Here is a 15,763-nt window from a genome sequence, read left to right on the forward strand (position 1 = left end):
CTCCGAGTTTATGTCCATCGAAAATCTCAAGACCTACGGTAAGTCTCTTGTGCTGCTCCCATGGCGAATACTCTCCTTTCCTTAACAAGACCGCCCTTTGCTTGCGCTGGTCGCTTCGACCCCCTGGATTGAATCCCAGCGTCTTATCGTCCTGTACCTGCATTTGTTGGTGTTACGCCACATGCCAATTCTCCACCCGACCGCCACGTCAACCAACACTATCAATGAATCTCAAGAACACGATAGCTAACTCCCTCGCCCATTAGACCCCTTCGCCGAAGCCGACGAGGACACCGGAGAAACCAAGCAGACGCAGAATTATATCCATATACGCATTCAGCGTAAGTTGCCTACCCACGTCACCCCGGCCGCTGTCGCCCTCGAACCACACTACACCGCAATTTCACCAGAGGTTGTTGGGAATATTATGTGAATTGATGGCGCAGCTGTTGGTGGAATCTTCATGCTGGCGCACACGGCTAACGTGTTTACAGAGCGTAATGGACGTAAGACTTTGACCACTGTTCAGGGTCTCCCCAAGAAATTTGACCAGAAGAAGATTCTTAAGGTCATCAAGAAGAAGTTCGGTAAGCGACACGTCTGCCGATTCCTACCATTCAAGCTAACACGACACAGCCTGCAATGGCACCATCGTCAACGACTCCGAGATGGGAGAGGTGATCCAGCTCCAGGGTGATCAGCGTAAAGATGTTCAGGATTTCCTTTGTGATAAGAAGGAAGGCCTCGAGCTAGATGCCAAGACCATCAAGGTCCACGGTTTCTAAAGCTCTGCATGCCCCGTCGTCCTGTCAGTCGCCGTTCCCGGGCGTCTTGACGTAGAGGGACAGGGATGCATGGCCACCTCGGCTTGTGCCTTTTCCGGACGTGTTCTCTTGCTCTTGCAACAGACACACCGAGGCTCGGCTCCGATTACTCTAGGACGACGGGCATCCACTCAGGGCGAGCTTTTGCTCCTGGTGGCTTTTTGGAAGAGTATTATTCTATGCAGCACGTTTTGATGCGGGTAGAGAAACCGTTATCGACATCTACCTCGCTCATGTGCACGAGGACGGGGCTACGGGCAAAGCATATGTTTATCAAACATGGCTTGTCAGTCACTCGTTAGTCAGATATGTCTACATGGGCAAGCCCCGCAGTAGTCTCAGGCAAATACAATGTCGATTCCAAATTCGAACGTGTCTCAAATTTAATGTGAATTTGGTTGTATCCTGGCTTACGTCGCATTTGACGTCAGGTTCCACCTTGACAGGTGGGACAACTGGGCTCTGATAACTGAAACTTCAATTACTTTTCTCATGACTTTTTTGAATCACAGGTCGCCAGCGCCACGTAAACGAAGTGCTTCATACCAAAGCTCAAACAGCAGCGGGTGGGAATAGTCCAATCGGGTGTAGATAGTACAAAGAAAAGGCATATAATAGTGGCTACAAATCAATCGTTTATGCGCCATGTTGCCTCTGTAAGTAGAGTGCTGCTGGCTGCACAAGAGCGCAGATACACCTAGCGTGGCATGTGCTACAAGTCGCCGTGTTGTTCGACGCTCCCCCTGACCTGAGCGACAACGCGCGATGCCTCATCCCATGCGCGCCGTCCGTTGGTTACTATCGGCATCTGGGGGTATTCGGGCGTAAACTGGTGCATATGCGCCAGTAGAGTCACCATACTAAAGAAACTGGCTATGGAAAAAACGTTGATAGATGTTGACGTCTCCTTGCGGATATTGATCTTCTGATGGGTGATGTGGTACATGACGGTGAGAGTCTGCGGCGTAGCTTGTCAGTGAACCCGTCCGTTAATTGCGGTGAATGCCCCATGTGTCGCGTGTGCGGGGGTAAGAGATCGTACAGTAGCTATACCAATCCAGCCTGGGAGGAAGAGGCGGGGGTCTTCAAAACCACCCGCGGCGGAGAGAACGACCTGGGTGAGATAGGCGTTGCAGATGTTTGTTGTGAGAAGTCGGACCATGGTCGCTTGAGGAGTGTAGTTGATGAGCCTGTGTATTGGTCAATATGGTGTTGTGTCGCGAGAACAATCTAGCTGGACGTGTCAAGGAACCCAACCGTACCATCTGGACATTAGACAGTCTGTAAAGAAGAACGAAAGATAACCCGATGCAAAACACTAAACCAATATATCAGCACAGCTCTTTTGCCTGACGTATGTTGTCCACATATCCCATACGCACCCATATCGTTGCAAGCCCAGTTTCAGCCAGGGCGTACCGCGCATCTTGCTCGACACTCATAGCCACGGATCCTCCTGTCGTCGAGGGCACAACAACGACTATTTCTGGCCCTGGCAGGATTCGCAATAGCAGCTGAACAGCAGAAGGCAGCCCCCACCACAATGCTGGCAGGATGGAGAACAGCCGTAGAGCAAAGAGCCAAGGATGCCATGGTGTAGGAACATTGAGAACGACAGCTACGCGAGGCTGAAGAAGAGACGGGTGCACAGGAGGAACGTCATCTGAAGAAGCTATCGTCGTAGTCGTGGGCGGCGGCGGATATTTGATCGAGTTCGAAGTCACCGACGTAAGCGGTTGTGGAAGATGGCCGGTGGAAGAGCCCCGACGAACGGGGGGAGGATTGCCCATCTCACGTCTGACGTTTCAGGCCATTTGTAACAATCCAAAAAACTGACAGTGTGGGAGAATTGGAAGAGAAGGGAAGAGGCGAGAGAAGTCGGGTGGACGCAAGGGCGGGGGATAAGCTACCTGGAACAAGGACTGTACAAGCAGTAGCTGTTGGCGATGCGATGGCGTCAAAGAGGACTTGGAGGCTGCCTGCCTCCAGATTAACTGAGCGTCTAACAGGGGTCGCGGGGGGCAGACGGGTAGCAAAAAAAAAATAGGGACTTGAAGCAATTCAGATGAAATTACTAGTCCACTCTTAGGATATAAACACACCAAGAGTGATCTAACATATATGTCAATCACTAAGTCAGTATCGGTTTTTATGCAACCCACCTGGGTGGGAAGTGCGCCAAGGTTTCTGGCCAAGTGGGAACACAGAGCCAATTTGGACGTGGCCGCAGGGTATCAAAATCTTTGGGAGAGACAAAATAACTAAGCCAGCTTGTGATATCTTGAAGGTCACGCTTAGGTTGGCTTGTTTTTGTAAACCCAAGCTTGGAGGCCATCTTTTCTGGTCCTCCCTAGCGTGACCAGGTTGTGGTACCCCATCACGCCCCATGGGTTAGGGTTAAGATGAAGCATGGATGGGTACTTCATCCTAATACTGGTGCATCAAATTGGATGTGACATCGACGCAAGTATGGGCATGAGAAGTTTGTAGGACTCTGGAACTTCTCGTAACAACCCTCATGATGAAATAGCTGGAAACATGCCATCGTGACATTGGCGAGGTTTGCGAATGGGATCCAATTCTCTCGAGCATTCAATTCTCTTTGACATTAACTTGTCTGTGCTTGACCTGACCGTTTTCCTTGCTGCAGCTGATATCCACCTTGCCACGTACATCCAAACGACCCTGAACTCCTGGATATCACTGACAGATAACGCCACAAATGATAGATCCTTTTCTTTTCGCACACAAACAGTATATCTTTTGTTCTTCATTGCTAGCTCGTATGAGAGAAAGAATCGACGACGCATCTTGACCGTTTTGGAGGCGCGTTGCTGTGACCTTGCGTAGCTTCAGCCGAGATACTCTCGAGACGACAACGTTTCTTGCTTTCGCTTCTCTGTAATCTGCCATATTCATTTATCGATGAGGTACATGATGAGGCGGCGTTAGTACCCTGGTAGTCGCTCTCGTCACTATCGGTTTCCGCGAGCACATCGCCCTCCAGAGCCAGACGCGATGCTGAACATGGAAGCCCAAGATCCTTTTCGATCAACGGTATTTGTTGCCGTACCCATTGTAAAAGTATCTCATGTCGCTGAGCTCCGGCTCTTGCTTCTCTGTATGTCGACGTGATGTCGTGATATTTCCTGATTGTATCGACTCGATACTGAAGACGATCGAATGTCTCAATGGTAGAGTCGAGCTTAGCCTGAGCTTCGAATAGCTTACGCTGAGCTTTGGGCCCCCTCAAAGATGGATTTAACGAATCCCTTTCTGCTAACAGAACCTGTGAGCTGGCAGCTTCAACATCTTGTCTTAGACTCGTCCGCTCGTCATCATGCAAGGACGTACACTGAGCAGCCTCGACCAGACTTTGGCTTTCGTGAGAACGTAACACTTTGGCGTCAACGACAGTTTGCCAAGCATTTTCGTAGTTTTGATGATACCGCTTATACCACGAGTATCTTTTGCACTCGGATAGCTCAAAGCATAAGTACTCAAGCCATTGTGATATGGTATCCTGGTCTTTCGTGTCTTGCTTCATATGAAGCGCTGTAGGTAATGATTGCTTGTACAGTCGTCGAGTACATCGTGTTGAGTATTCTCTAAACGTATCCGAGTTTTGTCGCACCCTCTTTTGATAGCGGCAGAACATATTCCACCTTTCTAGCTGCCGTTCAAACACCATCCATTGTTCTTTCTCCGGCCCACTGGGGTCATGTCTCCAATACTGAAGAAGCTCCTTGTAGTTGCCTGGGTTCCTCACAACTTGGTCGATGAGTGTCCTTGGGTACCATGGGCGTCCTCCAGCTCTGACTAGCAAGTCGTAGAACCTCATTTCACTTTCAACGTCATTGATTTGCTGTTCTTCGAGTGACGTTGTGCAATAAACTTGAGATTGCGGAGAAGGTCTTCCCACATTGGTGTTAGACTCAAGGTCCGAAGTCCACAACTGAAGAATATCCATGTAGCTGCCGGATTTGTCAACCGGGCGTACTACATTGGAAATGTCGGGCAAGCGGCCGCAATATAGAACCCTGTTGGGTCGTTAGGAAGTGATCTGGTCAGATAGAGATGAGTGTGAGCGATAGGGTATCGTACTGTAGACCATCTTTCATCCAACGAGTGACTTTGTCCTGTCCTAAAGCCTCAAGGGATCTGATCTTCATGTCAGTCATGCTCAGAGAAGAGAACGTCGTGCTTAAACTCACGGTTGCTTATCACTCTTTCCATCGTCCGCAGACCAGTTAACAGCCTTGAAGATTGGGCCCATCGGCTGGTCCATTGATACAAAGAGAAGTTCCAGGGTGATGATTGTAGTCAAGTCGTACAAGCTCTGCTGTATGCAAAGTGGGAAAGTCAAGGTGTGTATGACGGTCAAGAGGTGCAGAGGAAACAAGATGGGATCGTGAAGGAGAATGAGGCTAGGCCTCTACCTAATGGCCCATTAGGTACTAAGGTAGGTACTAAGGCACGGTACTTGCCTGTACCTCCGTTATTTCTGTTTCCCTTTCATTTCAGTGTGAGTAGGGAAGTTGCATGTCAAGTTGCACGCACGCACGTACCTGCTTGCTGCTTGGCTTGTCGCAGGTTCTGATTTAATGGATGGAAAGCGCGGCCCAAGGACCATTCGTCCCCTGTATAAGTTAGCACAGCCAGGCCCGGGGACACCCATGATCCGCACCCTGCAGCGACAAAGGCAGCTACGGATGTCTACCCGCCAGTAGCGTCGGCCAACTCCTATTGGTTGTCAACATGGTGTTTTGGCTTTTGGCATTCATGTGGAAGGAGGGGACTGCTGTGGGGAAGGAACTGCCCTGGAACTTCTTTTTTATTCATGGATTGATCTTTCCATCAGATCAGACTCGTCTTTACCATTGCCGCGGGTTAAGCGCCAGAAAGTTCTAGGTGAACTGTCAAACCCTTTAGCTTCATACAACCCTGTCTTGGTCTCTTTGAAACCGTGTTTAATGGAACGATGCCCATGTCCATGCTAATTGTCGGTAGCATCGTCATCATCAAAGTGACCCTGCCCTGGTCCTTGATTGCTTTGCCCCACGCGTATACATACATACAGTACCGTAAAGAGCATGCAGCTTGCCTAGGTAGTAGCTATCGGTGTTCCTACATGGTCTTGTGATCTTTACTGCACGTCGACTCGTCGGGAAGTTAGGTTTGACTTGGAAACCCCAACGTTACATCATTGCAACTGTTGCCTCTTCCAAGTATCGCTCCTGGTTGTCTCCCTTGCTTGGTATCTGTCGTCGTTTATTCTGGGCCTCATCAGTGACTCCATAAAGTGGAAACCGAGGCGGCCCTTGCCGTTGAATATCTCGAAGCGCCATACCCTCCCAATAATAACCGCATTAATGCCAAAACATGTGTTGGACACAGATGAATGCCGTTTGGACAGATCGTCCGTTCATTGCCCTGCTGGTCTCTCCTCGCTCATTAAAAACTCAGGTGTAACCTGCATGTCTTGATACGCTTACATTGGTGTTTGTGCTCCGTGTACATCGGCCACAGGCTTGTGTCACAGAAAAGTAGTCGGCCGGCTACACAATTCTGGAATACAAAGGTACCAGCCGGCCAGCTGCAGTACATCTATATACGAGACGAGAGTAACGAGATGCCATTGCTGGCCGGTATTTGTCGTACATCTTGGCGCGCTACAGGGTGGTCAGTGCCAGAACAAACAAGCAATTCGATCTGATTCATGCAAAGTCAATTCTCAGCCCGCAATTGACTCAACATAGACGAAGGAGGGAGACTGATTGTGGAGCTGCCTTGGCTTTCTTTTATTCCATCGATTCAGAGGCTAGCGCCCTCAGATATTGGGGCTGACTTAAATTAGATCCTCGGATCCGGCTATCTGTGAGACGGGACCTTCCTAGCTAATCCTGCTGCGTCTTGTGGGCGAATACCCAATGTTTGCAAAAGATAGAGATTGCTTGGAAACAGGGGTATTGCTCTGACAAAAGACTTGTATTTCATCTCCTTGGCAGCGTCGAACGTTAAGTAACAAGAAAGCTGACGTGTTATGATGCCTCGACTTTCAAGGGCCAGGAGCATCTGGTTCGTGACAAATAACTGAATCTTGATCCAACGGTCAGCAACTGCCAATGATTTTAAGAAGTTTAGAACATATGGGGGTGCAGAAATACGAAATTCTTGTCATACTGAAAGATGTTGCTGGAGACTAAGTGACGACGAGTCTGCTCCAACTTTGTGGCCACGTTTCTCTGATTGTCACGTATACTACTTATATGAAAGTGGAAGCTACGCATACCATCAAGGCCCAAGACTCCATAGTCTTCTAATCATGCGATGGTCGAAGCGGTCTCTCCATATCTTCGTCTGTTGGGATGTGCTTCGTGATGTTGCCAGCTGGGTCTAGTCCATTCATGTCTCTAATGTTGAACAATACAGTAGGTAAGCTTGCTGAATCTTTGGCCAGCCTTCATCAGAGAAGGCGTGATCGGTGTTTCTCTGATCAAGGTGCCATATCTCGGAAAGATTGGAGGCCAATGTTCAGCTTTCGAGCAGGTCCAGCTGATCAGATCAATCGTGCCAGGGCCTTTATTTTCTCAAAGATATATAAAGAATCAAAGGTATAGCCCAGGGGTTATGGATTCATCGTCAGTAGATCGAATCTCGTACATTTCCTCGGCTGAGTGTCCCGTCTCGTCGTCTCAATACCTTTGACTATCAAACTAATAACTGTTATTACTCTATACGATTTTCAACTTGGATATGGATTTCATCGTAGGATAGCCGTTGATCGGGGTTAGGAACGTACCAGAGAAGGAGTGCTATACGGTATGAATGGTTCGGGACGCCCGAAGAATCCTGTCGAAGTAGCGTTGATCTTATACTTCCTCATTTTAGTACGGATTCAAGTAGAAATAATGCCAATCAACGACAATCTGCTTGGAAACTCGTATGCGGTCGACTCAGGGCTGTGTATTCGTGTTCGATCCACTGACACTATATGACAGTCTCTGTTTCCTTGTGACTGTGAGCTTCTAATGTCAATTCGAGATTCACCGGTAGTTCTCCTGTGTTGAGGCTTCGTACCAAGACTAGTTTGCAAGACCCTTCGAGGCGAATCTATTACTCAGGGGCCGTTGCCCATAGGGTTCAACTCAATCTCAGGTATTGATTATTTTCGTGGGCACAGTAAGTCAAGAAGCGTTTCTACTCAAGAAGAATGTAGTATCTGATTAGGGGGTTTTGATGGCGGCAGAAGTATATCCTTATGAGTATTCGTGCTGAAGCTAAACCCCTGAGACGTGGTCAGCCTGAGATAATACCAGTATGCTCAAACGAACAAGAGAAGACAAGGTAGTTCAAGACGTCGTTTATAGCCTACAGTTGGTAGTAAAATCCAACCGTACAGTAGCCATGCGCTCGTGTGCGATCAAACTGCGGTGCATAATGGCGTTCCACAATCCTTGTCAACAGATAGAAAAGCTCACGCACTGAAAGAGTGATGGGTAATGATGACAGCTGAACAAGCTGAAGTAGGTAGGATGATTTTCTTCTTATGAAGCGGCCAAGTAGCTGTATCGAGGATAGTTTCTTTCAAGCTATACAGCGGACAGGAACTCTTAAATTGTGTCTCCCTAGTACCCTTCTGCAATTCTTCGACATCTATTCTCAGAATTGCTAATAATATAGCATGCTCTTGTCCGCCACATTGGTAAGCTTTTTCTTTGAATGTAGGGGAAGAGTCCAGCGCTCTGGTTTCATCAAAAGGGGTCGGGTATTTCGGAGTTCCACAAGTATAGGGCCTGGGGCAGAAGTAACTGTCAGACTATATGTACTAAAGAAAGTGTCCCGCCAACGATCTGAAGCTTGAAATTATCAACTCACCGAATCTGAAGGAAGCAGTGTCTTTGTGGTTCTAGGCCATGGGCTGCAAGGATAGGTTCTTGCTCTCTATCGACTGTCCGAAGCATAGTCGACTACATAAGGACTCCCGGGTGGTGTTCAAGTAGTGGCTCATGCCTTGCTGGTTGGTTCCGTGTCGTCGAGGGTTCGGAGGGGCCCCTTCTTGGACCATGGATTAGTTTCTGTATCGATTTGTTCCAGTTTGGTCCTCTCTATAGGGATGGCTTACTGAGCGCTCTTTTGCCGAGTCAATGAACAACAGTGGAGTGTCATACGGTCCGTCGTCGTGTTGGAATCCGGACGATAAGTTTGACCGCCATTTCAGTTTTCTCTGCAACCACAACATCTAAAAAACCATTCTTGGTAGTTTCTGAGGCTTTGTGAGGCGGAGAATATGATGGTAGGACTTTCAAGTTTTTGAAAAGCCTTCAATCGTGGATGGCAGCGCTCGTGGGCGCCTGGTCTCTGCTACGTTCGCAAGACGACGGGTGCTTGAACGATCCCACCCGAGCTGTCATATGAGTGCCCTCGAGGATCCGCCGATGGTAGTCTGTAAACACTATACTCAAAGTAACGAGTAGTCATGTGGTAGAAAGATACTACTGGCGGGTTTTGGCGATTGGTCGTGTTGAGTTGAGTCGAGCATCCTCGTGTTTGAATTTGCGCCCCCTGACATCTTCGATTTGATGAACTATAAAGAACTCTGCGATAGTAAAAGGTCAGCCAAGGATCCGAAGAAGTTTATTGAGCGTATTGGATGGCCATGAGTGTTAGTTACTGTGTGAACGTCGAGATAGAGCTGAGTGTCGTGGGGTATGTGCCTGCACAGGGGTAAATGACACTTGAATTTTAGAATCAACTTACTCTGTAGTACGACATGATGAACAAAGAATAATAGTGAAACTAACTGTCTTTGAAATAGTGATGGGCTACCATGGGTTATTTGCGATTCCAAGTAAGGCCGTGCTTGAGGTAGAATTAGGGCACTGGAATTTTGGCAATGGGTCCGATAACGTTTTTGTACATAAATTTACAAGGTAATCCGCATGGATAATTAGAATAGCATCATAATGCTTCAAGTATAGTCTGGGCTAATTATACTTATGCTATAAATATTTATTGGCGAGTGTTTGGCACGAGCAAACACCGTTTGTTGTATTTATTTTGGGATTTTACCTTTTAGCTGTGCCACTGTTTGCTAGTATTTCCTTTGACGAATGAATCATTTATGGGGTTCATGTAAATATTATGACTATAAAACTGCAAACGTGTTTTCAATGTGTCTCCTGGTAGCATACAGCTCCATGCTCTGGGTTTGGACTCACTTTTGTTTCACGAGAATTACTGGAAATGCACGTCTTGTACCATCCACTGACGTTTATTAAACTCGCAGAAGATATATAGTTAACTGGTTTATTTGTAGTGGCCGACAGCAGCCCGTATTTGCACAGTTGCGGCACTTGTCTGCATTGATAGAATACCAGCCCAAGATCTATTCACCACTTCGATTGCCCAACAAATATATAAAAACGGAAATGTATGAGTAGAATCATCGTGCATGGTGTTAGCAAGACCTTGCCAATAGTCTAGAATGACATATAGAGTCCTCTCCCTGCTCCTGAGTGCTTTGTAGTATCAGTTACGGTAGTGTTTCCACTGACACCTGTCGCATAGGTAACTCGGATTCCTACGCCTGGATTATTGTGTTTCAGCTTCTAATGGTGTCTGCTCCCCTGGCCAGTGACTCCTCGTCCACTGCAGTACCACCATACTCCCACTACAGCCCCTATAGACACGAAGAAACAAGTCATACCATAACATCGCATAGTTCGCTGTAAGTTATATCATTTATCTTTACTTCCATAGTGTCCTTTTCTTTAAACAAGATCATACTATTCTATTCTGAAGAGGTTCTTGCTTGCATGTGCCCCCAATGCTATTCACTTTCCCCCTATGTCTCGTCACAATAGTCTAAAGTGAACTCCGTCTTGTCTCCTGACGCAGAGCTACATATTGTGCATGCGGCGGAGAAATATACCCCGCTCATCCCGTCACCTTATAAGTTCTCGTCGTCGTCGAGCCAGTGGGGGGTTTGTTTCTTCACACAACAACCTGCACCCCAAGACCAAGGTAAGTATTCCGCCCTTTTCTTCGCCCACACCCATGCACTCCCCCTCTGCCCTTCTCCCTTCTCTTCCCTCTTGACCCAAAGCTGACATCACATCCTTGCCGCTTACCAGCTGCTACCACACTCCCCCCTGCTGCCGCCACCATCTTGCTGTCACCACCATCCTGCCGCAGCCACTCGCCTTCTGCCGCAACCACCCACTCCGGCGACACCAACATGTCGTCGCCCCCAGACTATCGTCGCCCGCGGGAGCCGGCGACTTCAAACCGGCAGCTGAGGAATGCCTTCGCCGAGTTTGGAATCGACGCCTCCAATTTTGAAACGCAGTCAGATGCTGGCTCACCTAGGGGTAAGTGACCATCTCCTACGTCCGCTACTGCCTCTCCTACTATTGCCCTTCATCCTCATTTCGTTCTCGTGTTGTTTATTTATCCTTCTCTTCCACTTTCTCTACTGGTTTAACCTTGCGTTGGTCCATACTATGGACTCTCCTCTTGCGTCTTGTGCCCGTCATTCTCTTGTCTCTTCCTCCTACTCCCTATCTGCAAGCGCAGAAGCTGGCAGAACACCGAGTATGATGATCCTGGAGTATCTCGTGAACCCTTCAAGAATCCGCCTATTCGGGTTTGGAAGGCAAGCCAGGCAAATAATTTCAAACTACTGTCGGTTCTACCGAGTTGTCTGATCAAATGCCCCTCAGTTACAGCTTTTGCACTCTCTCGATATCAGACCCCTGAAAGCCTATGTCTCTTAGCTGTCGTTCTTTACTATATACTATACTTTAAGAATAGTAAGCTAACAAACTTCAGGCTCACCTTCTCACCTTCTCTTGAACGCCAAAAGGTATGATTTGATTTATGGTTCTCCTCTATCTGAGCCTTACTAACAAAAGTTCAGTCTTCCCGCTCTTACCAAACCGGCTTACAATTCACCCGAGTTCAACGAGGACTACGATGACGGCGTCCAGCCGTTCTGGGGGTTTGTTGAATCAGTTGCAAGTTTCAGCCAAGAGAGACTTGCTAACTCTACCAGATATCCCCCATCTCAGGTCGATCACAACCAGGAAGCTGAGACAACCCCTTTCCAGAGCGTTCAACACAGCGAATCTCAGATCCAGTCTGCTGCCACCGATGAAGCCCCTCGACCCTTCACCAGATCCCGCAGGACATTTGACGCCCAGGCCGTATATCCCGCTGAGGCCTGTCTCTTCGTTGCCAAGTAAGTAACATGTTGACTTACTCAATTTGTTCAACTGCTAACTTGTCTCTCAAGTCTCCCTCAGAACGTCGATGATGTAACCATCGAGAGAGACCTCACTGTATTCTTTGGTCAATACGGGACTGTCTTTATCAAAGTGAAGCGTGATCGACGACTTATGCCTTACGCTTTTGCTCAGTTCACCGTAAGTTGGCCTGCAACTTCTATTAATGGCTCCTGTAATGCATAACTAACTTGTAATCCAGGAACGCACACATGCCGACTTTGCTTTACAGCACGCAAGTGGTCTTGAAATCATGGGTCGCTATCCTCGCCTGGAAAAGTGCGGAGGAAACTGTATGGTATTTCCCCTTGTAATTTCAACTCACTGCTAACTATCCTCCAGTATCCTACATCATCTTCCGCAAGGACAAACGCGCAGTTCAATATGATGATGCCTACAACATTTTCTCCCCATATGGAAAGATTGCCAAGATCGAAACTTTGGACTATAAAGTCCAAATCAAGCTCCATGTGTCTCCATCCATGATGGTACAGTATGAGAGATTCGATCCTAAGCGAGACGTCATCAAAGTAAGTTCAGTCTTTAAGAGTTACAAGAGAGAACATTTCTAATAACGTCTTAGTCTTTCGGCCACTCTGATGTCTTTATCATCATGTTGTATGACCCTAAGATCGGCCAAGATCCTTCCGAACGCACCTCTGGTGACCGAACCTTCATGGAGATCTATGACAAGAATCGTCGCTCTATCTTCATGGGCAACATGCCTGCACACACCGACGAGCGACTTGTCAACAAGCTGGCTTCTCAGTGCGGAGACGTTGCTTCTGTTGATCTTCGCAATATTCCTGATGCGAACGGAGGTGGTAAGGAACCCAATCGTCTTTATCTGACTACCCAACTGACTATCCCAGCTCCTAATGTCTATGCCTTTGTTGAATTCGAGCGCCCAAATGCCCCTGATGAGGCTGTGCGCCAGTTCGTAAGTCTTGCAACTCCTTTAATTCCTCAACTCTCAAGTTGCTAACTTATAACTCTAGAACGGAACACATGTCGAGGGTTCCATCTTGCGAGTTGAGCGAAGGCGAACCAGGCCTCCTCGCGATACACGAAGCTTCTCGGTCTCACAGTCGATGCGACCACTTCCACTGGTACCGCACCTGCGTCCTGGCCGTTCTTCCTCTGTGGCTATTGAAGCTGTGGATCAACAGAACGACCATTGCAGTGCAGACTCTACATCTTCTACACTTGTCGATCATGAAACAAACCACAGCCGCGCAGGATCTGTGGATACCACTGCACCCGTCGAACACCACGGCCACCATAGCCGCCTAGGATCTATGGTTGCTACACCCCAGCCTCGTCACTTAGGACCTATGGCTGCTACACACTTGAACCAGCATAACCGATCTGTATCTATGGCTGCTACACGCTTTGGTCATCATAACCGCTCAGTGCCTATGGCTGCTGCCCCTATTGCTGCGCCTAGTCGTTCTGTATCTATGGCTGTCGATGCACCTATTAACCAACAAAGGAACCACAACCACATGAAGTCGAGCGATAGAATCCCCCCTATTCCCCAGAACGCCCGCCCATTGCCAGTTCAACCCGAACACTCCCGACGTGCGTTCCTTTCCCCCAACAAGATGCTCGCTTTCGGCGCTGGCGAACTAGATGAGTACACTCCTATTAACTCTCCCGATAAAGTGAGTGGACCGAACGTCACCGGCAACAATGTCCACTGGGGGCAATCGCAATTCATTGAGGCATCTCCTGAGTACTTCTCCCCTGCTGGATCATCTCCTATTCACCACGAACCTCACGATACTCAAATCGGATCCTTCGCTGAGCGCTTGGCTACCCAAGGAAGCCGCTCTGTGTCTTATAGATTCTCATCGGCTGCTCAACATGCCATTGATCGATGCGAGACAGCGGTCGAAGACAAGAAGAATGATGTTGTCAAAGGGCACCGTCGTGGCCCTTCTGCTCTCTTCCCAACCGCACCAGCCTTAGATCTTGAGGTTACAGGCAGTGACGGATCCAGCTCGTGGCGAACTATTGGCTCTTCAGAGGAAGAGGAAGGCTTCAAGGAGAAGAAGGCCGAGAGCAGGACCAAACTCCGACGTGGCTGTCTATCCGAACAGAACTTGAAGCGAAACGAACTTGCTTACAAGGAGGTCAACAAAGACCACAAGTCAGAGGAGAACCTCAAGGTGAAGAAGAGAGTTTCGTTCAAGAGCGAAGCATCTATCATCTACCACAGCCCCGAGTCATCTAACCAGACATCCATCCACCAAGCGTCTAGTCCTTCCTCTTATGCTGGGTCCCAACTGCAGGCACAAATGATGACGCCGGCGCTTCCTCCTCCTCCCGGAGGTCTGGTCTATGTTGCTGTACCTGAGTCCGTTGCTGCGCAGTTGAGCAATGCTCACTTCTACGGCTATCCGTCCCACCAGCATGAGGCTCAGTACCAAGCGCCTCATCGAGTCTATCAGAATCACCCTCAGGCTCACTACCAGGTTCACAATCAGGTCCACAACCAGACCTTCTATGGCGAGAGTGCTGGCGCTATGTACCGAGCCCAGCCGCAGGTTCCCTTCGGGGAGAGTGTCCAGACACCATACTATGGATACACTCAACCCGCCTACGACGATCGTACTGTGAGGTACCAGAGCCCTCGGGTTCAGTACCGAGGATCCCAGCAAGGGGATCCTCAGGGTAACCCTTACGCGTCGTACGCTCCCGCCGCCGAGAGCCCTCACCAGAGGCGACAGCGTGTCGAGGCGGAACGATACCGCCGCTACAACGCCTAGTTGTAGCGGCAGCAGGCACGACCATGTCGGGTGAGGATCTCGACCGCCGCCATCTTTCCTTCGGTTTCTTTTTTTGACGATGCACGTAAGTATGTTTGCTCGCGTTTATTTCCCCAGCACTAACTTTTCGATCTAGTAATACCAGTCCCTTCAACTTTTTTTTTTGAAGCATATCAGCATAAGTCCACCCGGCGATGGTGGCGCTGCGACTAATTTTTTGCTCCCTCCCAGTTTCCCAACACCAGATGGGCCTTGTTGTCCACGAGACAGACAGATGTTGTTGGGTGCCAAAATGGCACATGAGGCTAAGAGTGTGGCCCAGGGAGAGGAGGCGCTCAGGTTGGTAATACCAACAGTGTATGGATTTATATAGAAGAAAAAAAAGAGAACTCTGTTCTCACCAAAACTTGTGTCCTGTCCCTCAATTCTATTGTAGATGTGATACGATATGATATGTGAATGATATTTACTCTTACTCTATAGAAAGAGCCATTGAGCCAGAAGAATAAAAGGGCCGAAATCGCTATATGATATGATGTGATATATCTCAGGTAAATTGGTTCTATGAGTTATCAGCCGATCAGTTATCGTGGATAATACATCAGTCATCACATCAGGCGGTTTATAATGGATAACTACGGACTGATGACCCCCACTCTCTTATGGGAAGAAAAGACAAGCATTAAAAGACCCAAAAGTGTTGGCCAGAGTCCTCTTTACAGTCAATTTGGCGATAGAACGTTACTCGATCGGGAATAGGACATATTCTTTCTTGAACGCTAAATAAATAGTCAGTCCAGACCAGCGCGACTTTTATTTTATTTATTGTCTTGGACAACAGATTTCATCCTTACTCCTCTCCCTTTTTGTGTCACTATCCTCG

At 48.3% G+C, this 15,763-nt stretch overlaps 5 protein-coding genes across 5 annotated transcripts; 2 read left to right on the plus strand and 3 right to left on the minus strand.

The window, feature by feature from the left end:
* Nucleotides 1–10: 10 nt before the first annotated feature.
* Nucleotides 11–785, plus strand: FPSE_08235 (uncharacterized protein; the record flags this gene model as incomplete). Its single annotated transcript, XM_009261353.1, has 4 exons — nt 11–38; nt 267–341; nt 495–587; nt 637–785. The coding sequence occupies 4 exons, from the start codon at nt 11–13 to the stop codon at nt 783–785; spliced, it is 345 nt and encodes a 114-aa protein (XP_009259628.1).
* Nucleotides 786–1,536: 751 nt separating this feature from the next.
* On the minus strand, nt 1,537–2,614 carry FPSE_08234 (uncharacterized protein; the record flags this gene model as incomplete). The annotated part of the gene is made up of 3 exons (XM_009261352.1): nt 1,537–1,782; nt 1,867–2,014; nt 2,244–2,614. 3 exons carry the CDS (start codon nt 2,612–2,614, stop codon nt 1,537–1,539), a joined length of 765 nt encoding a protein of 254 aa, XP_009259627.1.
* Nucleotides 2,615–3,600: 986 nt separating this feature from the next.
* Nucleotides 3,601–5,112, minus strand: FPSE_08233 (uncharacterized protein; the record flags this gene model as incomplete). Its single annotated transcript, XM_009261351.1, has 3 exons — nt 3,601–4,864; nt 4,929–4,985; nt 5,039–5,112. 3 exons carry the CDS (start codon nt 5,110–5,112, stop codon nt 3,601–3,603), a joined length of 1,395 nt encoding a protein of 464 aa, XP_009259626.1.
* A 4,378-nt stretch (nt 5,113–9,490) lies between these two features.
* FPSE_08232 (uncharacterized protein) lies at nt 9,491–9,599 on the minus strand (the record flags this gene model as incomplete). Its single annotated transcript, XM_061988452.1, has 2 exons — nt 9,491–9,541; nt 9,585–9,599. 2 exons carry the CDS (start codon nt 9,597–9,599, stop codon nt 9,491–9,493), a joined length of 66 nt encoding a protein of 21 aa, XP_061844435.1.
* Nucleotides 9,600–11,064: 1,465 nt separating this feature from the next.
* FPSE_08231 (uncharacterized protein) lies at nt 11,065–14,880 on the plus strand (the record flags this gene model as incomplete). Its single annotated transcript, XM_009261349.1, has 10 exons — nt 11,065–11,197; nt 11,658–11,691; nt 11,746–11,826; nt 11,881–12,066; nt 12,121–12,250; nt 12,312–12,402; nt 12,452–12,639; nt 12,693–12,933; nt 12,982–13,049; nt 13,108–14,880. 10 exons carry the CDS (start codon nt 11,065–11,067, stop codon nt 14,878–14,880), a joined length of 2,925 nt encoding a protein of 974 aa, XP_009259624.1.
* Nucleotides 14,881–15,763: the final 883 nt, after the last annotated feature.

Source organism: Fusarium pseudograminearum, chromosome 2 (genome assembly GCF_000303195.2).
Source record: "Fusarium pseudograminearum CS3096 chromosome 2, whole genome shotgun sequence".
Lineage (NCBI taxonomy): Eukaryota > Fungi > Ascomycota > Sordariomycetes > Hypocreales > Nectriaceae > Fusarium > Fusarium pseudograminearum.